Source organism: Zonotrichia albicollis, chromosome 6, assembly GCF_047830755.1.
Source record: "Zonotrichia albicollis isolate bZonAlb1 chromosome 6, bZonAlb1.hap1, whole genome shotgun sequence".
Classification (NCBI taxonomy): Eukaryota; Metazoa; Chordata; class Aves; order Passeriformes; family Passerellidae; genus Zonotrichia; species Zonotrichia albicollis.
In genome coordinates, this window is record NC_133824.1 from 29,054,638 (window position 1) to 29,073,243 (window position 18,606).

General features: G+C 42.8%; 2 protein-coding genes across 39 annotated transcripts in view; one reads left to right on the plus strand and one right to left on the minus strand.

Moving 5' to 3' along the window:
* The window catches only part of PAPLN (papilin, proteoglycan like sulfated glycoprotein), a 54,546-nt gene extending 48,066 nt beyond the window's left edge, over positions 1–6,480 (plus strand). For 16 of the 17 annotated variants that reach the window (XM_074542936.1, XM_074542920.1, XM_074542921.1 and 13 more), the window contains 2 exons: positions 1,029–1,204; positions 1,855–6,480. In XM_074542936.1, the coding sequence (XP_074399037.1) occupies positions 1,029–1,204; positions 1,855–2,021 (343 nt within the window). In that variant the 3' untranslated portion in view covers positions 2,022–6,480. Of the gene's footprint in view, positions 1–1,028; positions 1,205–1,854 lie in introns of those variants that run through there. The other variant, XR_012580826.1, reaches the window with a different exon arrangement.
* The window catches only part of NUMB (NUMB endocytic adaptor protein), a 92,173-nt gene continuing 78,995 nt past the window's right edge, over positions 5,429–18,606 (minus strand). For 14 of the 22 annotated variants that reach the window (XM_074542952.1, XM_074542951.1, XM_074542937.1 and 11 more), the window contains 7 exons: positions 17,334–17,408; positions 15,358–15,498; positions 13,706–13,907; positions 11,251–11,553; positions 9,326–9,475; positions 8,351–8,494; positions 5,429–7,361 (listed from right to left, as the gene is read on the minus strand). In XM_074542952.1, coding sequence (XP_074399053.1) covers positions 6,655–7,361; positions 8,351–8,494; positions 9,326–9,475; positions 11,251–11,553; positions 13,706–13,907; positions 15,358–15,498; positions 17,334–17,408 — 1,722 coding nt within the window. In that variant the 3' untranslated portion in view covers positions 5,429–6,654. The remainder of the gene's footprint in view (positions 7,362–8,350; positions 8,495–9,325; positions 9,476–11,250; positions 11,554–13,705; positions 13,908–15,357; positions 15,499–17,333; positions 17,409–18,606) is intronic. The other 8 variants (XM_074542957.1, XM_074542956.1, XM_074542954.1 and 5 more) reach the window with 4 other exon arrangements.

Sequence of the window (18,606 nt, forward strand, 5' to 3'; positions counted from 1 at the left end):
GGGCTCTGTGCTGGAAAACTAGTGACATGAAAATAACATGAATGAAAATGAGTAATCAGAGGAAAAGCTTTAGTTGCTTTTCAAAAAACCCTCTCTGCCTAATTGTGACAGATTTTGGACCCTCTTCTCCCAGCTTCCTGTTGCAACAGTTCTATTTACTGTCAGTGGGAGCAAAGGAGATTTAGAAGCATTTAAAAGTGAAAAGCTGTGTCCTCTTATCCTGATAGTTTACCAGGAAGCTCTGAATTTGTGCAAGTGTTTAGTGAGGATTTTTTTTGCTGTTTGAAAATAATCAGTTCTGCTTTGGAGCATTCTTACAAACTCTCCAGAGAGATGGACGGGTAAATGTTGAAATTCCAAGGATTAGGACTGAAGTTGAAGTGGGCCATCTCACACACAGAGCTTTTCTTCTATACATAAGTTTGGTATTTGACCTAACAAAATGATGCATGTTTCAGAGTTGTAACGAAGCCCTTTTCAGTGAAACCAATTTCATTTCATTGGTAACCAGGAGTTCACAATTCAGGCAGTTTGCCTGCTAGGCACAGATTATTCTAGGAAGAACTGAACAGAGACACAATATTGCTGTTTTTTTTAACAAATTTTTAAAGGGAGAGGAAAGAGGGCGCATTGTTCACTACCCTATATGCTCATCAAGCAATATGTGCTGCTATCAATGCCAGCCAAACAAATACTGCCAGACCACAACCTGGAGAGACGGAAAGGCACACTGGATTTTCTCTTAGTTCCTCAAACCTCAAGAATGTGTGCTAGTAGAAAGGGCAATGTCTTTGCACAGAGCACACAGACTCAGCTACCTCCCACGCAGACACTGGGCAACGGATACAGACTGACTCAGGCTCATGTTACCACCCAACTGCAGGGCCAGGTTGTGCAAAAGATTTCTTCCTTCCTGCTGAACTTGTAAAAAATCACCCCTTTCACAGAACATCATTTTTCAAAGAGCACAGGAAGCTCCTTTAGCACCCATGGGTGGCAATAGTGAAATATTTTGTTTTTCACCACAGGAACGGAGTTCCCATGTGGGGGGATGGCCACCACATCCACCTGTCCCAGGATGGAAGCCTGACTATCAGCAACGTCCAAGAGGCTGACGAGGGATCCTACACATGCAGCGCCTACAGAGGCAGCAGCTCAGTCAGCGCCAGCTCGGAGGTGAAGGTGCTGAGGAGCCGGCCTAGCAGTGAGTCCAACCCAGCCTTCCTGCTTCCCCCAGCCTTCCTGCTTCTCCCAGCCTTCCTGCTTCCCCAGCCTTCCTGCTTCCTTCCCCCAGCCTTCCTGCTTCCCCCAGCCTTCCTGCTTCCCCCAGCCTTCCTGCTTCCCCCAGCCTTCCTGCTTCTCCCAGCACAGTGCCTGGCCCCTGGCCACTATCGTGTCCATTGTGCGTGCCAGTCCAGCACCAGCCTCGGGTTTTGGGGAGCAGCTGGAGCCTCTGGGTCATGCTGCCTCAAGAGCCCATGGACAGAAAAGCAGGATGCTGGAAACACCCCCTGACCAGGGCACTGGGAGCCTAATCAACTTCCTGAAGCCAAAATGCCATAGTTGCTTGACCAAATAGTTGGTTGCATGATTTGTAGTTGGACTTTAGACACCATCCAGCTATCTTTATATAGACAGTAGATCGAGTGGTCTGTCCTCTCCCTGGAAACTGCATTTTCCTCCTCTATCTCACCAGAGGTGTCTGTTTCACCTTGAAACTCATCTCTCCTTCTTGATGTTGGACTAAATTTAGAACTGGTGGGGTGGAGGAAGCAGGAACATGCTGTGTCTTTTGGGATGGAATAGCAATCTGAGGATAAATTTACAGCTGGTTCACCCTTTCTTTGGCTGCAGGTACTGCGAGTCATATTGTGGACATGAGCAGAGAGTGCTTGGACCAGCCCCACCTTGCCAACTGTGACCTGATCCTGCAGGCCCAGCTCTGTGGTAACGAGTACTATTCCAGCTTCTGCTGTGCCAGCTGCGCCCGCCAGGGCAGCCCCCCGCACCCCCGCGGGTGACAGCCACCGCCACAGGGACCCATGACAAGGCTGGAGGGCTCAACTCTGTTCTTTTACTGCGTGGGACAGTTCTAGGAACTCTGCCCTGCTGGAAAGCCCACAAGGGTGAACTGAACAGCGTGTAGTGAGTGTAAATGTTCAAAGGTGGGAGACCCATCACCTCAGGTTTATTGTAAACCCCTTTCCCCTGTATGCCTTGCTGTACCTAATCCATCTCTTAAGAGTAGTTGCTGTCATTCACAGAAACCAGATGATGATAGGGATGTAAGGATGATGTGGCTAGAGAAGGCAGATGACCAGCATGAAAGAGGGAGAGACTTCATACAAGCAAGAGAGAAGTGCCCTTAAAAACATAATCTCTGAAGTGTTTGAAGATGGGCCTGAACCATTTCAACTGAAGCACTAATGAGCCATGAACATTTGTTCCTCCAATGAGTTTTGCTGAACAAGTGCTCCTGAGGAGCACTTTCCATCTAAATGCAAAGGACTCTGGCCATGAGAAACAGCTTGATGCATACAAAATTAGTGTTCAGGTCCTAGGAGATTACTGGCTCTGGGGATGCAGCTGTAATGTCATGATACTGTAACTGTTTTATTCCAGCAGACCTTAGACAAATTTCTAGTAGGGTCACTTTGGTTTCTACTTCACTGCAATCAGCTTTGGAGTGAAATGCAGAAGGAAGGCTTCACAGAAAGCTTAAGACAAAATAGAAAATTACTTTTAGCCCTTCCTGAATGCTAGGGGTAATTTAGATGAATATACCAACACTGTTACCTGTTCTGAGATGCTGCAGTTTATATGGCACTCATTCTAGGCAGACTCAGCAGGTAATCTTTTTCCCCTGAGCTGGAACGGTGCAACTGTGCAGTTCTGATGTTGTGCTGAGTTTGGGCAGGGGCCAATAACAAACCCATAGAAATACGTGTGTAGGGGCATCTCACTTGCCAGAACACACCTCCCAAGAATCTGCTCTAGTCTCAGTTAAATCCAGGAAAGCCTGGCTCTGCATGTGGCCTGAGCTGATGCCTGCTGCTACAGGCTAACAAGTTAGGACTTCCAGATGCAGAGCAGCTGTAGCTGAAAAGCATCCTTCATTTCAAGACAACATGGAGTGGCAACAAGTGTTGCCACTCTCCCTCATCTGGGGCTCTGAAAATCTCAGGCATTAGGGGTGGGGAGGTGAGATTATATTATGATTATATAATGTTAAACCAGGAAAAGTCTTGAGCATCTTCTGTATCTCAAAATTTAATTACTTTTGAGCAAAAGGATTCTTTTACGGCCTTCACACTACTGTTCTACCCTAGCATCAGCCCTGACAGTCCCCTTCTTCCTCATTCTAGACTTGGATGGGTTGATCATAATTATTAGCAACATTACCCATGTATTATTTGCATAGATGTAGGTATAAAGGAGGTTGTTGGTATTTTGGTTTGGGGGATGGAGGATTGGGTTTTCTACTTTTGTCTTCTTCTTGTCTTACTTTAAGGCTTTTAAGAAATGCAGCTCAATCAGCACGGGTATGGTTCAGGACTGAACACACTGCCCTAGGATGCCAACAAACAGCAAAGTCTACAAGCAATCCAGTACAGAAGAGGCAGGTGACAGTCACAGCGATTTGGGGCTGGGTCCTTCGGTGGTCTGACAGATTCTGGTTTGCTAGGAGAGACAAAAGACCTTATTTTCCATTTAAGACCCTTTAATTTGATTAGGGAAAAATCCTCTGCTGGAATGCAATGCAGGCAGTACAGTAAAAGGTTTGAAATTATTGGATATTTAAGAATGATGAGATGGTCCTGAAAACATCCACTTGTGTTTGTACATGTTTTTCCATTCAACATCTCAGAGCAGCACTTTTTTCTCTGTGTGTCTGTATGGGATATGTTACCATTTTAGTAAATGATACGATATTTGCCTTTGGAGATCAGGGACCAATCAAACACTCTGTAAATTCCAGTCATTTTGAAGCCCTCTCTGTTCCAAGTGTGGCATCAAGGGGTAGTCAGGCTCTGCTCAGGAGCATGGTTGCAAGTGGATTGTGGACGTGTCAGACCCTTTTGTCTCAGAGTAAGTAACCAGTTCTATAAAATCCCTTTCTAAGAGGCCAGAGGCCTTATTTTTAGAATATTTAAATATTCTGTGTAGTTACCTGTCATTTGAACTCTGTGGTTTATAAGATGGGGCCAGGCAGTGCTTCCTCCAGACTCCTTAGGGTGTAGCAGCTCCCTGCCTGCTGCTGGGGAGGACTTTAACACTGGAAGTGCTTTGGCTTGTGCAGAGTTGATGCTGACCTCCTTTCAGCTGCACAGCCATGGCAGTAACGGTGGGATTGACAGGCATGCAGCTCCCTGCTGTAAATCCATGCCATCAAGTTAACTAAAGGATCTTTGCATTTCTTCTGACAAGATCAGCTTCTCCCTCTCTGCAGTACCACTTAATCACCTACGCCAGGTTTATTTTTTTATGTGAGAATCAAGATGTTAGTTTTTTTCTCTAAACAATGGGTTGTAGGAAGTGCTTATCTCCAGGGCAGGAGAAGGGTGTAGCTATACTGGGCTATTTTCAGCTTGATCTGGGGGCCCTTACTGTGAAAGATACATAACTAGCTGCTTTCTTTCCTGCTATAAATGTCTACAAATACTTGTTTGCTTTTTGAAAACTGAAAAAACCATTGACACCAACACCAAATCCCACAGGGAGTGTATGCATTACTATTCATACCATACTGAACACAGGTAAGAATTTGTAATGTCATAAGTTATAATTTTCTACACTGTCACTGTAAGACTCACTGTACTTGCCTGGAAATGGAAACTGCTGGCAAGCTCAAATCTGAGGGCTAACAAAGGCAGTGCTTATTCCCCTTCAGGAGTCTGACTTTTTTCCTTGTGTCTGTGCTGACGTGGTGCCCATAAGAATGTGGTAAGAACCAGTCACACCAACAGGGTAGATATCAAGGCAGTGGAAGAATGGAGAAGAGGTGAACATACCTCATTATCTCATATGGCTCTTTCCAATAGTAGGGGAAGGAAAGAGTTTTCCTTTTTGCCATTACTAAATGCTACTGAATTGTCTCTTTGTAAATATTTAGTGATAGAAAATACAGCCCTGCAAACCCAGAATCTGATGTCTTCAATAAAGGCCTCTATTTTAGAGCTATAAGTGTTAATGCATCACAAGGATATTTTGAAATTCAGTTTTAAAGTTCAATGCAATCTAACAGGCTGTAGAAAATGAGAGGTGTTAAGATATTATTCTTAGGCTGCTAGGTAAGCAAGCAGCCTAAGCAGCCTGTCGTGTAAGGTGGATGTGCTGATCCACATCCACCTTACAAGACAGAAGATACCCAGAAGGGCAAATGCTGAAAATGAATTAGTGTGGGAAATAAGTCTCTCACAGACAGTGCTTCTACCACCAACATTTATTTCTGTTAAAGCAGATTATAAATCATCAGTACAAATATATATAACTTACATTTGCTTGTAAGGCCAAAGTTTAAAAGTAAAGTTAAAATGAGATGGTTTTCACAAGTCACCAGAGGCAGAACCTGGACCAGCTGCAGCCTTAACCACAAGGTTTCACAAATCAGTGGGAAAAAATAAAACCAAAGTTAAAAACCTCTAAGAACTATTGACAGACAAACAAAAATGGTTTCCCAGGTAGCCCCAGGATGTAGATATGATGACAGTAAGTTGTCACAGTAGTGTTAGAACCAATAGATTAAGACAAAGAAACTGCAGCAATATATGAAAGGAAAAAAATCCATACTATATAGAATATGTAGACTGATTCCAATAAAAAACAGTAAATTCTCCCCATGGTTTTCAAACCATGACAATACTGTTCTTTAATTTTCTTTATTTAAAACTACGATATAATGACTTATTGGTTGTGATTGTTGTTGCAATATGCTACTTACAATGAACAGATACAAGAACAAGCTAGAGCCCCTTTTTCCACCCCCCAATATTACTTACTATAAGAATCAGCGATAAATCAATCTTATGTACAATTTCTTACATCCAACCCCCTTGTTTTTTAACCTTTGGCAAGATTACTTACAACTCATACAGCTTTTAATATCCAACTATTTAAAATATTCTAAATGCATAAAAATAAAGATTTTGGCTTTACTTTATTCTTTACATATAATATTCACTTTGTTACTCAAAATGGAAGCTCAACTTTTTCCACAAACCTAGCTTTTGCTAAGGTGACAACATCCCACCCATATCCACCCCCCACCCTACCCAGTTTTTCCCTGAGGGGGAACATCCAGGGCTTGCAGGGCATCAGGAGGACACAGGTACAAACATCTGCCTTCCTCTCTGTGAGATGATTGATGTTTCTGCAGAACAGGCTTTGGGACTGGGTGCCTTCCTTCGCCCCATTTGACTTCCAGCTTTCCAAGAGACGAGGGAATGCAGACTGGGGTGGCTCCAGGATTCCTTTTAAAAACTGCACATTAAATTCTCTGCGTGATTCCATCCTCCCCGAAATTGCTCCCTCTTTCTAACCCATTTTTGTTTGAAGGGACCGTTGGGATTATCAAAGCAAACTGATCGGAAACAGTCCCCTCCGCTCCCTTTATCCCTCTGGCCTAATGTACAATTTATCGCCCGCCGGGAGCGCTCAGAGTTCGATCTCGAATGTTTTCTGTAGGTCACTGGAGAAGGGGTTGGTGGGGGAGGGGTTGGTGCGCTGCTTGGCCTTGCCCTCCAGAGCCGCCCACTGTGCCTCGAAGGGGTCGAGCTGCGGGCCGGGCTGCGCGGGCCTGTCCTCGGCGGCCCACTTGCCGCCCTCCACGCCGTTGAGGGCGGCGGAGCCGTTGTGCTGCGCGGGCGGGTGGAAGAAGGGGCTGGCGGTGGCACTGCCGCCGTCGTACTGAGGGACCGACTGCTGCTTCACCAGGCTGGGGGACTGGTGCGGGTGCGCCGCCGGGGCGTGGCCGGCAGTACCAAAGACGTTGGCCACCATCTGGGAAGGTGTGATCCCGACCACAGGGACGCTTGGGGCTGCATAGGTCATCCCATTCGCTACGGCGTAGGGCTGAGCCGGAATAAACGCCGGCTGCATGGGCGGTACCACGCCCACCGGCACGGGCTGAGGCGCGATGAAGGTGCTGACTGGGAAGGCCGGTGCCGACTGGGAGGCTGGAGCTGCTGGAGGAGGCTGGAGCAGTGGCTGTGAGGCTGGGGCTGAGGGTGGCTGCTGTTGGGCTCTGACAGTCTTTGAGACCTCTTCCAACCAGCGGTCTGCCTCTGAGGGAGTACGTCTGTGATTTCCTTGGAAGAGACTCGGTGAGGCCGCACCTGAGGAGGTGCTGCTCCATTCGGTGCCTGGAAGGGAAAGCATGGACAAGTCACTAATATTTCCACTCCTCATCCTTCTATTGGTTAGAAAGACTGGAGGGTGTACACAAGAACACACAGTGGCATGACTGAAAGATGCTCCCACCATTGGAAGCATCTTTATGCATCCACTGTACTGTTCTGTTCTAGGAAGACATTCTTCAAGATGAGGTAGGTAAGTGCTTCTTCACTAAAGTGGAGATTTATGGGTTTTTTTCTTCTTAGCAGACATCTAAGACTTTAGGGTACACAGGAAAGCTGCTGCCTGCACGCATAACTTGGTGGCAATGATCTGGTCCACAATCACTAAACCCCCTAACTGGGAAGTATCAGTTTCTGAATGCACAGCTCAGGACTGGTGGAGTCGGAACACAAAGGTCTGAGAAACTGTTTTACAGACAAAGTCTGGTGCTCTTACAAGGCCAAGCAGAACCTACTGTTTCACTAGCCAAGTTTCTCTGGTGCAGTGGCACTTACACCATGACGTGAAGTAACTCAGGCTGCAGCCTTCTAGCCTATGTGCCCACATGGGTGACTATTTCACCTTACACAGTGCAGACAAGGCCTGGAGGGACACACTAAACTTACTAAACAGAAGAAATGAACCTCTAAGCCTTTAAGCAACACACTTAATCCCTCCTTATGTACATTAGTGAAAAGAACACACAAAATTTTTTTGGATACACACAGACTCTTTCCCTTTTATATGCACAAATTTGCATACAACTTCATTACTTCCTTTTTAAGCACTGATTTTATAAAATGCTGCCAAAATAAGACTCAGTCCAGGTTACAGACCTAGCACCAGTAAATTCATCGCTTCCCTCCATCCACTCGTGCAAAATGCTACTACTTCCAGCTTTTGTTCCTGTTCCTTCCACTTGCCATTAAGGGGCACTGACAATTGTCTCAGGGGCTCAATTATGCTTTTGATCCAAGTTCTTATAGCAGTGCACCGGATCTACTTCCACTCTTACCAGCGACCACGGCCGCAGCTCCAGTATTAGCAGCAGGAGCATGAGCCCAAGGATTGGTTTCACGAACTGGCATAGCTGTGGACACTACAGCAGCTTGGGATGGTTTAGCAGCAAGCACACAGAAGGCAGAGGCAGTGCCATTAACTAAAATGGGAGCAGACAACATCAGTGCGATTAATTCATGCAAGGCATGCACGTGACTGGAGTATTAGTGGGCTGGGTCGTACCTATCCACATACAACACTTTTAGACACTTCCACATGACAGGAGTTCGGGTAATTAGCCAAACTGGACTGACAGCCAATACAGAGTAAATCTCATTTCACCAAGCCAACACTTGTTAAAAGAATCATGGGATGGTGGATTTTGATGTCCATTAGGAGGCCTTGAGTTCTGATGACTGACTGAAGTTAAATTTGTTGTTCCTATAAGGAAGAGATATGGCTCACCAGTAGTTATTGTACAGTTAATTTTAGATTAAAAAGAACAACACTTTGTAGATAAAAAGTAACAATAACTACATTTAACATGGAGAGGTTCTTTTTTCACACAACTTCTATAAAAGCATAGCAGTGAAATGAATACCAATGGCTGCTATGAGTTCTATAGCTGGCATTTTGCCACAACTTATCTAAGAATTTGTGTAAAAAACAGTAATTGTGGTAGCACAAAATCCCTTCCCTTGCGAGATGTGGTTCCTGTGACACACTCCTATGCAGTTCAGGAGGCAGAATGATAAAATAGCCATTACCTCAAAGCCAGTTCCTTTTAGAGGTAACTATCGTGTGGTAGGTGCATGAACTTATTGTTAAAAACAAAACCACAGAAAAATTAAACAGACAAGATGAATAAAGCAGGATGCATTCACCCAAAATACTGGTAACAGGACTTGCACAAGAAATTAAGACCATGTGTTACTAGAAAGCAACATTATGTGCATTCAAGCCTCATCCAGCATCCAAAGAAATCACAAACCTTGAAAGGCAGGAGACTGTGGTGCAACTACTGTCACTGGTTTTGTCATGGGGGCCGAAGAGAAAGGATCTTCTGATGGTGTGCTGAAAGCACTGGTGATCTGAGAGCACAGGGCACTAATGCTGTCTGTTTCCCCTTCTACCTCTGGGACTAAAATGTAAACACAATTCATTAAATTGAAAGTTTAAAGGATACAGAAACAATTTACAACTACCAATGTGAAATTGAAATATAATTAGTTCCCTTATGTCCTACATGTTCTTGCTACTGATTTGCATGACAGCTTTTTTTTTTTTTACATTAGTGTTGAAGATCTGGCTTGAAATAGAACACCACATTAATGTATTTTGTGATTAAGTCAAGAGGGCAAGGAGATCACTGTTCCAGATTTAAAGGATGCTGGCATCAGAAAATAAAAAGGGTTTTCTACAGTTTAAGTAGAGATCTAAATCTTTCAGTATTAAAGTGCTAAACTTCTCAAAGGTTTGGCTCTAAGATTTGGCATTCTGTGAAATGAAAATACTTATGATAGATTTAAGTGTTCCAACAACATACTTGTACAGTAACTACAGTTACTTTAAATGTACTGACAGTAATGCACAGCAGCAAGTTCAGTCTAGAGTCAGTGCTGGTTGTTCCAGTTCAGTGGTAGCTGAAATCCCCAGTTCCTGTGCTAGAATCATAAAAGCAAAAGCAGAATGCTCAGATAAAATGGATGCTCAGTTTTAAACGCATCAGTATCATGTGGATAATGTAACATCTGGAGTAAAGCTGCCAGCTTACCAGATGTTCTCATTATTACTAATGGCAGTGTTTTCCAAAAGTACCAATCATCAGTCTGCCACTGCACAGAACTGACATGAGCAGGCATAATCAAGCACAAAATAGTGTAAGAAACATAAAATGTCTGCACACAACATGCACCAGATCTAAAATTCAGGGGGAGGCATGCCCAAAAATTGATTCTTTGAGGGATATTCCAACACAGTGCATGCAGTGGGACGGTAAGCAGCACTGGCAGTGGCATATATGGGAACATGCATCAGAAATGTTCTGAATCATGAAAAATTGGAATTGTGGTGTGCTCAGTGACTGTCACTACTGAGCAGTGCACTATTGCTGTAAAACTGATTGGCTCAGTGCTGGTCTTAAAGCACAGCTAAACAAGGATTATGAAAGAAGTCAAACTAAGGATTTTTGTTGGGTTTGTCTTTGCCACACTAACTTTTACTTCAAAACTTAGAACCCTAAACCAGCTCTGTTGCCAACTGAGAGTACAGCTGGCCTGAAGGATAACACCTAGCTAAGGGAACTCAAGGACACTATGCAACATAAAGAGCACCCCAGGAGTTTATGTTAGGATGACTTTTAGAAAACCCCACTATCATCATGTGAAAACTGTACCACGTAACACTGATACAGCCAGCTGTACCACCTAAACAGGTAGATTCTCTTAATGAAATGTGAAGAGCAATTTCATTGCTCTCAAAAAGAATTCAGACAGACAGAAGGACAGACTACAGAAGAGCATCACATGATCCCAAGACAAGTGGTTAAGGCCTTGAAGGGATTTGTGTCTCAGAATGCCCTGACAGTAAGTGGAAGAACTGGTTCAGTGACTCAAAGGGAAGAGCCAAACCTACTAATTCACCAACACCCATTTCTGGAACACCTCAAGCTGTGCTCCAATACTTCAGATAGCAATATGAACTGTTTTCTGCATGTGAACCCCACATTTGAAATTCTTGCCTATTCCCAAAGCAGAAATTTTCTGACATGGTGATTGATGTTCATTCATGATAAATGATCAACATGAGGCAGGAAGAAGGATTTACCAGAAAATAAGGAGTTACTTCAAACCACAAAGAAAGAAAGAAGGGAGAGATGATTTAAGGCAATGTTTCACTGCAACCATTTAGTTTTACCTGAGTTTTTCATGGGGAAATCAGTCTTCCTTTGCACTGTTGAAGGCAGCTCATTTATTCGCAAAGACAACTGGCGTTTAAAAGGAGACATCTTTTGGCTCAGGGCGGGGAAGCCCCTGAAAGAGCCTTGCCTGGCAAGCTGCTCGATGGGCGCGTGCCGCCGCGGGATCGCGTGCGGGTTGCTTGTTTCCTTGTCCACAGAGGCGGCGGCTTCAGCCGTAGGAGAGGTCGGCGAGCCAGAAGAGGGGGCAGCATTGTTTGGTGCAGCACCTGGTGCTGCTGTTTTCACTTCTGTTTCAACTGCTGGAGGAAACAGGGTGAGGTTAGAAGAGTACAGCAAAGTACTGCTCAGCTGCCTACCTGTATTCCCATTTGTTTTGAAAAGAGAAATTGCAGGAATTTGCATAACTAGTACTCTTGCAAATGAGTTTCTAATAGCACAGCAGAAACACAATTTCTGTATACCTCCGTTGTCTTCACCACATCACCTGACACATATCAAAGCCCCACAGCTTTCTAAGGCAAGCCACTCCCTAGAAAGAATGGCCTTACATCTGTATTCTTTCTAGCTGCTCCTGAGATCCCAGCTCCAGAAATACTTGTCATTCACTTATGGTTAAGACTGAAAAATATACTGTGTATTTGAGAGCTTTACCTTGTCTCATACAGAACCATGGACAAAATATTACCACCAACTGTATGAAGTGAGCAGCACAACTTAGCAGCAGCAGGGAACAGAACGCAGCTCCAGGACCCTCTTTAAAAACCACCCTCCCAGCCCTGCAGAATTAGCAGCAGCAGGCAGACACACTGCACAAGCTTTAGCAGGCCAAAGGTAGCAGCAGCAATTAACAGGCCGGGCTGCAGCTCTCAGCTCCTCCAGGAAATACAGCACAGGTAGAGGGGAATGTGCTGCAAGGCAGATTCAGCCTCTGAGCTGACAGGCCTTGCTAACACCAAACACATTTGCAAGGAGTTCCTGTGTCACTCCTGTACTGAATTTAGCTGCAATGCTACAACTCAATCATGAGTTAGTTGCAGTGGAAGATCCTCCAACTTAAAGTCAGCTGCTTCATTTTGCAGGGCTTTGCACAGCACCACAATGCTCCTGTCAGACAGGCCTAATGGCAGAAATGTAGGATTAAGATTTGTTTAGATCATGACACTTATGATTAGAATTGCAATGGGGAGATTTTTCCACCTCTAGGAAAACTCTCTCACTCATAAAGGAATTGGCTTTGGGGGCAACAAACACAGTTCCATCAACACAGAAGGACAATATCCTGGTATGAGCTCTATTTTACCTATACTGTTTTCCAAATATTTTAGAAAAAGCAATGACTTTTTTTTTTACACATCAGCAGAATAACTAAAAGTCTGGTAAAGAGAGGAGTCATACTAGATATTTCTGAGGAGCTGGAATGGTAGGAGGAACTAATTATGTTGTCTTGTAAGCTTCAGTACCCATGAGCTGCAGCTGCTCATTCAAGTGAAACTTTTCTAATCAGTCTTTCTTGGAAAGGATTTCACACACCTTCCCTGAGTCAAGACTTTGACTCATGCCCTCAAGTAACAAAGGCCTTGTGTTTAAGCTTCATTTAGCACATTCTGAAACTAACGTATGGAAACAAGCAGATGGATGATGAAAACAAAGATTAAAGTTTTACAATCAAGAGGCAGCATAAAACTTGCTGTGAAATCCTCTGAAACAAAAGTCTGACTTCACTGTGAAGCAGGTTATAAACAGTATTTATAATACTTTATTTTTTGTTAGCTGTAGAACTCCAGGCTTTGTAATAAAACTTGAGTAAGAAGTTCTACTTTCACCTAACTTCAGAACACTTTATCTCCTCTCAAATCAGTTAGTAACTAATTTTGAATATAATTAATAGTCCAACACCTGTGTGTTTTATGGGGAGGGAGTAGATATTCTGGATTTTTTTTTGGAAAGCACTCTGTAATTGATCTGTTCTTCCTTCATGCAGTACAGCTGTATACATACAGTCTGTAACCTACCTTAAAAATCAAGATAAAAATACATTCTTTTCTAAGAAAAATGCATATCATTTTTGGTTAATTTACCACAAGGACTAGACTGCATAAATTATTACTTTCTGTCTGGCAAGCTTGTTGTATTTTTTAAACAATTTTCTAATAAGGACTTTTAGTATGGTACCTACCATGTTCTCTGCCATAAAGCAGCCTGACAAAACAAAGCAGAAGCAGCTTTCACATATGAAGCCACCTGCACCTTTTCTAGAAGACGTGGGAAAATACTGAGTGAATCTGGGAACATTTTCCATCTTGTGAGCTGACAATGGCCTGGGAATCTGATTAGAACATATTAAGGTTCAAGAGAGGGAATGCTGTAAGGACATTGCTCAGCTTCAATCCTCGCAGAGCCTCGGTGCTGGCTCTGCTCACTGCAGATGATTGTTTAAATTGCATCCCGTACCTTTAGCATCCGGCATCTGTCTCATAATTTCCTCTCTCTCTGCTTGTTCAGTGGCTGTAGTGACCCTGAATGACCCCTCTCTGGTGAATGTGGTTCTGCTGGCATCAAAGGTGGCAGTCACTCCACACTCCTTCTCTCGCTTCTGCTTTCGCTCCAGGCACGCTGCAAATGCACAGCCCACGGCGTGACTCAACCTTTCCCCCTGCACAAGACAGCATTGCATCACAGTGACTGAACAGAAACACACATGTGCTTCAAGCATCACAAACTGAAACCTGCCTTTACAGAACAAATTAATTAAGGCATTAAAGAAAACTATTTTAATTGTATTTCAGCCTTAAACCTGGCACACAAAGACTCCCAGCTACTAATGCACAAGCCATGTTCAAGAAGGCCACCCAGGAATGAATGAGATTGTTGCACGATCTGTTCAGTTCAACTGCTACTAAGATGCCAGTGCAATAATGTGCCTGCACCTATCCCTTGCCTCTAGATACATCTGTGCACACAGAAACTCTCATGAAGCTATCTTAAGGTGTGAGTCCTAAAGCACAGGTAAGTGCTATTCTTGGAGAAAGTTCACAGAGGGCTCAGGGTGACTCTGCTCCTGCACCTGTGAAAGTTAAAAGTACAGTGGCAACTACTCACACCTCTTAATGGTCCTGACCAAGTGCACATGTTAGATTTAGGAGTGCCTAATGAAAAGCACTTCCATTATTCACCAGGCCAAAAGAATCCACTATCCAATAACTGTAAAAAGGAAATTCAAGTCTGAGGAAGTCCAGCAACCCGGCTGATACAGCTGCCACAGTTGAATCAGAGGCACTATTGCTACCAGTAGCTCAACTCATCTATCATCATCAGTAAATGAACTGACCTGTTATTCACAGATGAAAACAGAAATGTTCCAGCTGTAATATAAATTTTACTGGGAATTTCTAAATTCATTGTCTAAAGAAAAATGATAAATTATCAAGCACCATTGCTCTGAACATGCAGCTCAGGGGACTGCACACAGTGATTTTGCATGAGGTTTCAAGCCCTTTGTACAACATAGGCAAGATTCAACAAACAGCAGAGAGAAGAAAAATCAGGGAGTTAAATAACTTATCTAAGTCTACACAGCAAGAAACTGATTTTAAACCTACTCAAAATATTGTTGTCACTCAGAAGGAAATAGAATGCTAATTTAATTCAGTTTAGCTTCATCTCTTAACATTCAGATGACTTTTCATTCAAGATAACACTCATGTACAAGACACTGCATTCACAACCAGTCTGTATTTACTCACTATGATTTTATCCTGGAAAAAACTGTCATTGCTGTTTCAGTTTTTGGCTGTAAACATTTTCAAATGAGAAAATTTTCTGTCTATTCTTAGAAGAGTAGTTCCCTTCTGCTGGAGATTATCTGAGGCTGACTGCACTCCTTTTACACACAGGCTAAGCAGCATTTCTCTCCGTAAGATGGCACGACAGAGGGATGGCAAATATTTCAGATGCAGGGAATTAGAATTAAAATAATTTACAAGGACTAAGTAATATCTCAGTTGGAGTCACAACATACTGCACTATCCTAGGTAGTCACATTTCCTGCCCTTTATTTCTAGCTAAGAGCTGGGAGAGCTGCCCACAGACCATCCCGAACTCACCGTGTCCTTCACAGCCATGAAGCAGTGGCAGATCCAGCGCCTCGTTGTGCCATCCCGGCAGATGTACGAGAACGCCCGGTCAAAGTTCCTGTCTGGAGCGCAGAAAGAAACCTTCTCTATCGTCTGATCGACTATGAGATCCTAGAGGGAAAAAATCCCCCCCAAAATACAAGAAATGTGAGGAAATACGGCACCGAACACTCGAACTCAAGTCATTGTCAGGTGTAATGGCACAAAAATGAGTTATACTAAAAAGGGGATAACCTGATGAGGCTGTAATTATTAGTCATCAGTTGTCATTCAAAATCAAAACAAAAAGAAGAGATGACATTCCCCACCATCCATCTTTGGGACCCAGTGAATTCCTATGAGCTCTCTGCTGGACTGTGGAGGCACGTGCAATTTTATTTTCATAGCAGCTCCATAGTCTTGCAACCAGAAAGTCTTCACTGTTGTTAAAACACAATGCTGAAACCTGGGGGAGAGGTCTGCAAGAGTGAAAAGTCTTGCAGCTGCTACACAAAGAGCAAAACTCCCTTCCCAGTCAGCTAAGCAGGGATGCTAGAGAAAGCACCAGCAGCACTGGTAGCACCAAATTCTCCCTATTTAATCCCATGGATGGGAGAAGTGTTTCTAAAAAGGAGACAGTACAGTTAAAGATTATGCCATCCTCATCAAAAATTAGGTTCCTAGTATCTTTTTCCAAATAATTTCATTTGCTTGGTGACTAGTACTTGGCACCTCTGCTGATGTATTCAACCACCAGGAGGCAATAGTTTATTTTCTTTTTAAATCCTATACTTTTAATTACCTCCAGAGTCTGCACAACTTATTAAAAATCAATTTGAAAATATTATATATATGCAGCAACATTTCTAAAAACAATACATGTATTATTACTTTTACATGAGGCAATCAGTAGACTGAATTCTTTCACATCAGTATGTTTGTATTAGAAAGTGAATTCTTGAGAGGCAGCAACTTTAGCTCTGATGAGCCATACACTGCAGCAGCCCTGGAGAAGTCTAACCACAAGCAGATATCTGACAGGCAGTTGTGCTCCAGAGGGATATGAATTACATCTGTTTGTCAGTGTTGGCTTGGAGAAATCATCTTTTAGGTTGACCAAAGTGTCAATTAATATGAACATAAAACAAACTATTTCACACTGACAAGGGTTAAAACTGTTCTCACAGCCATGCCATCTTTTAAAATTTTAGTGCACTTGTAAGCTTAAAGCTCTTATTTCTAATTGTCTACATCTATATAAAACCAAGAATCATTTGCTCTTGCTTGGACACATGTGCCTTGGTGGTACACCACATGCTAATTCATAATAAAAATTGTAATTTTACAATAAAAATGTAAAACAATCTAGAATCATGCCACAAATATATTAGTTTTCCACTTCAGACCAACATCTTTGATATTAAAGATTATTAAATTTGATATATGCAGTTACTATTTAGTTTGAGTCTGAAGCTACAATCTCCCTATTTAATTTACTCTCTTCATTGCATTTCTGGAAGCTCTTGTTCATTCAGATCCATTCTAGGATTTGGATGCACTGAAAATTATATTGCTTGAAACATGTATGAGAATTTGCTTATGCATTACTATTGCAACCTTTTGCAGTGGTGCAGAAAGAAGTTCAGGGACCCTTCAAGTTCACTGCCAACAGAAGTCATCAGGAAAACCAATGCTTGTGGTAGTAGATGCAACAAAAAATATTTCAAGCTTGTGCTGCACCTGCCACATTTTACAAAATGTGTCTTGAGAGTACTGTGGAATTAACTGGGAAAAATCTTAGCAGGTGCACATATGTTTACAAAACAAGAAATTATTAAACCAAAATACACACTTCAGTCTTCCTTTCAAATACCAACATTTGCAGTAACAAAGATTGCTGTCCATTTAAAGATATAGCACATACATTATTATAGAGAGATTTTAACTTTTGCCCAGGGAAATCTAACCTTTGTTTTCTCATCTACAACTCGGAGTCCATCCGCTGAAACCCACAGGACTGCTTTGACGGCTTTCTTCCCAGACTTTCAAGAAAAGAAAAACAAAAAAAAAAAAAAGGAAAGAAAACAAAACAAAACAGTTTTATGCCAACAGCCAACTGCCTCCCGCTTCCCCTCTTCAAGAACTATAACATTAAGTGTAGATGAGGTCCATGGTCAGTAGGGTGCCCAAAGCTCAATCCAAGTTGCAAAACATTAAGAGAACCAAGCCAAAGCCAGTATTTCAGAAACAGCACGTCGTGGGGATGGGGAGAGGGCACAGGACAGGTGAGGCAGAAGTAGGGTGTACATCCACTGACAGTAAAGAATTCAAGACTGACCAAGTGGGTGAAGAATTCCACTAGAGTCAGAAGACACTCATTCATAAGGAGTTACACCACAGGTAGCTTCTTCAGCACAAGTTTAAATATAGGAGAATTCTTACCTGATATTTCCACCAGCCCTACCCTCTGCCCCAATAGTCCCATGGCAGAATCATGGCATCACCTTAAACCAGTGTTAAAAGCACCCCAAAATCATCAGGTACTGTGTAGCTTATTAAGCTCATAAGCTTAATGCTAAGATCAATCACCCAAATATGTTTCACTAATTTATTAAGACCTAAATGTCTTATCTTGGGAGAGAGGTATAAAAATAGGATTTGTTAACCCTTGGGTGTGCATCTGGAAAAGCAGCGGTGTGTGGCAGGCGGGCGCAGCGGAGAGGGTCTGGCTCCTGTCCAAAACCTGACTGTGGGAACCTTCAGCTGCTGCAAGCTGAGGCTGAGTAAAAGTGGGAAACACAGGAAGGCTTCAGGAGCCATTTAAACTACAGATTCTTTCCAGGCTGTTTACTTTTCAAGGGAAAGCTACAGAAAACAGTACAAACACAATATTCTTCTGAAGCCAATTCGTTGAAAAGAAAATAGGTCAACGTAATTTTACTGGCTGTTACAGAAAACTACTACTAGAAAACTAATACAGTTTCTTTTAGCCTGCCTTGTCACTTTAATTCACAATCCCCCTATTTTAGCCAGTTATTAAAATACTCTTTATGTGTTTTGAAGCACTGGGTTTACACAGTTTGTGGTTACTAATGGCACCCACCAGAAAATCACTGCAGGGAGTGAAGAAAGCAACAGGGGGGGGAAAAAATATGAAAGGGTTTTAGCTAGTGGCTTCAAACTAGAATTGAAACTATTTTATAATTTTTTAATAGCTTATTGCAGATGCAAATACTTTAT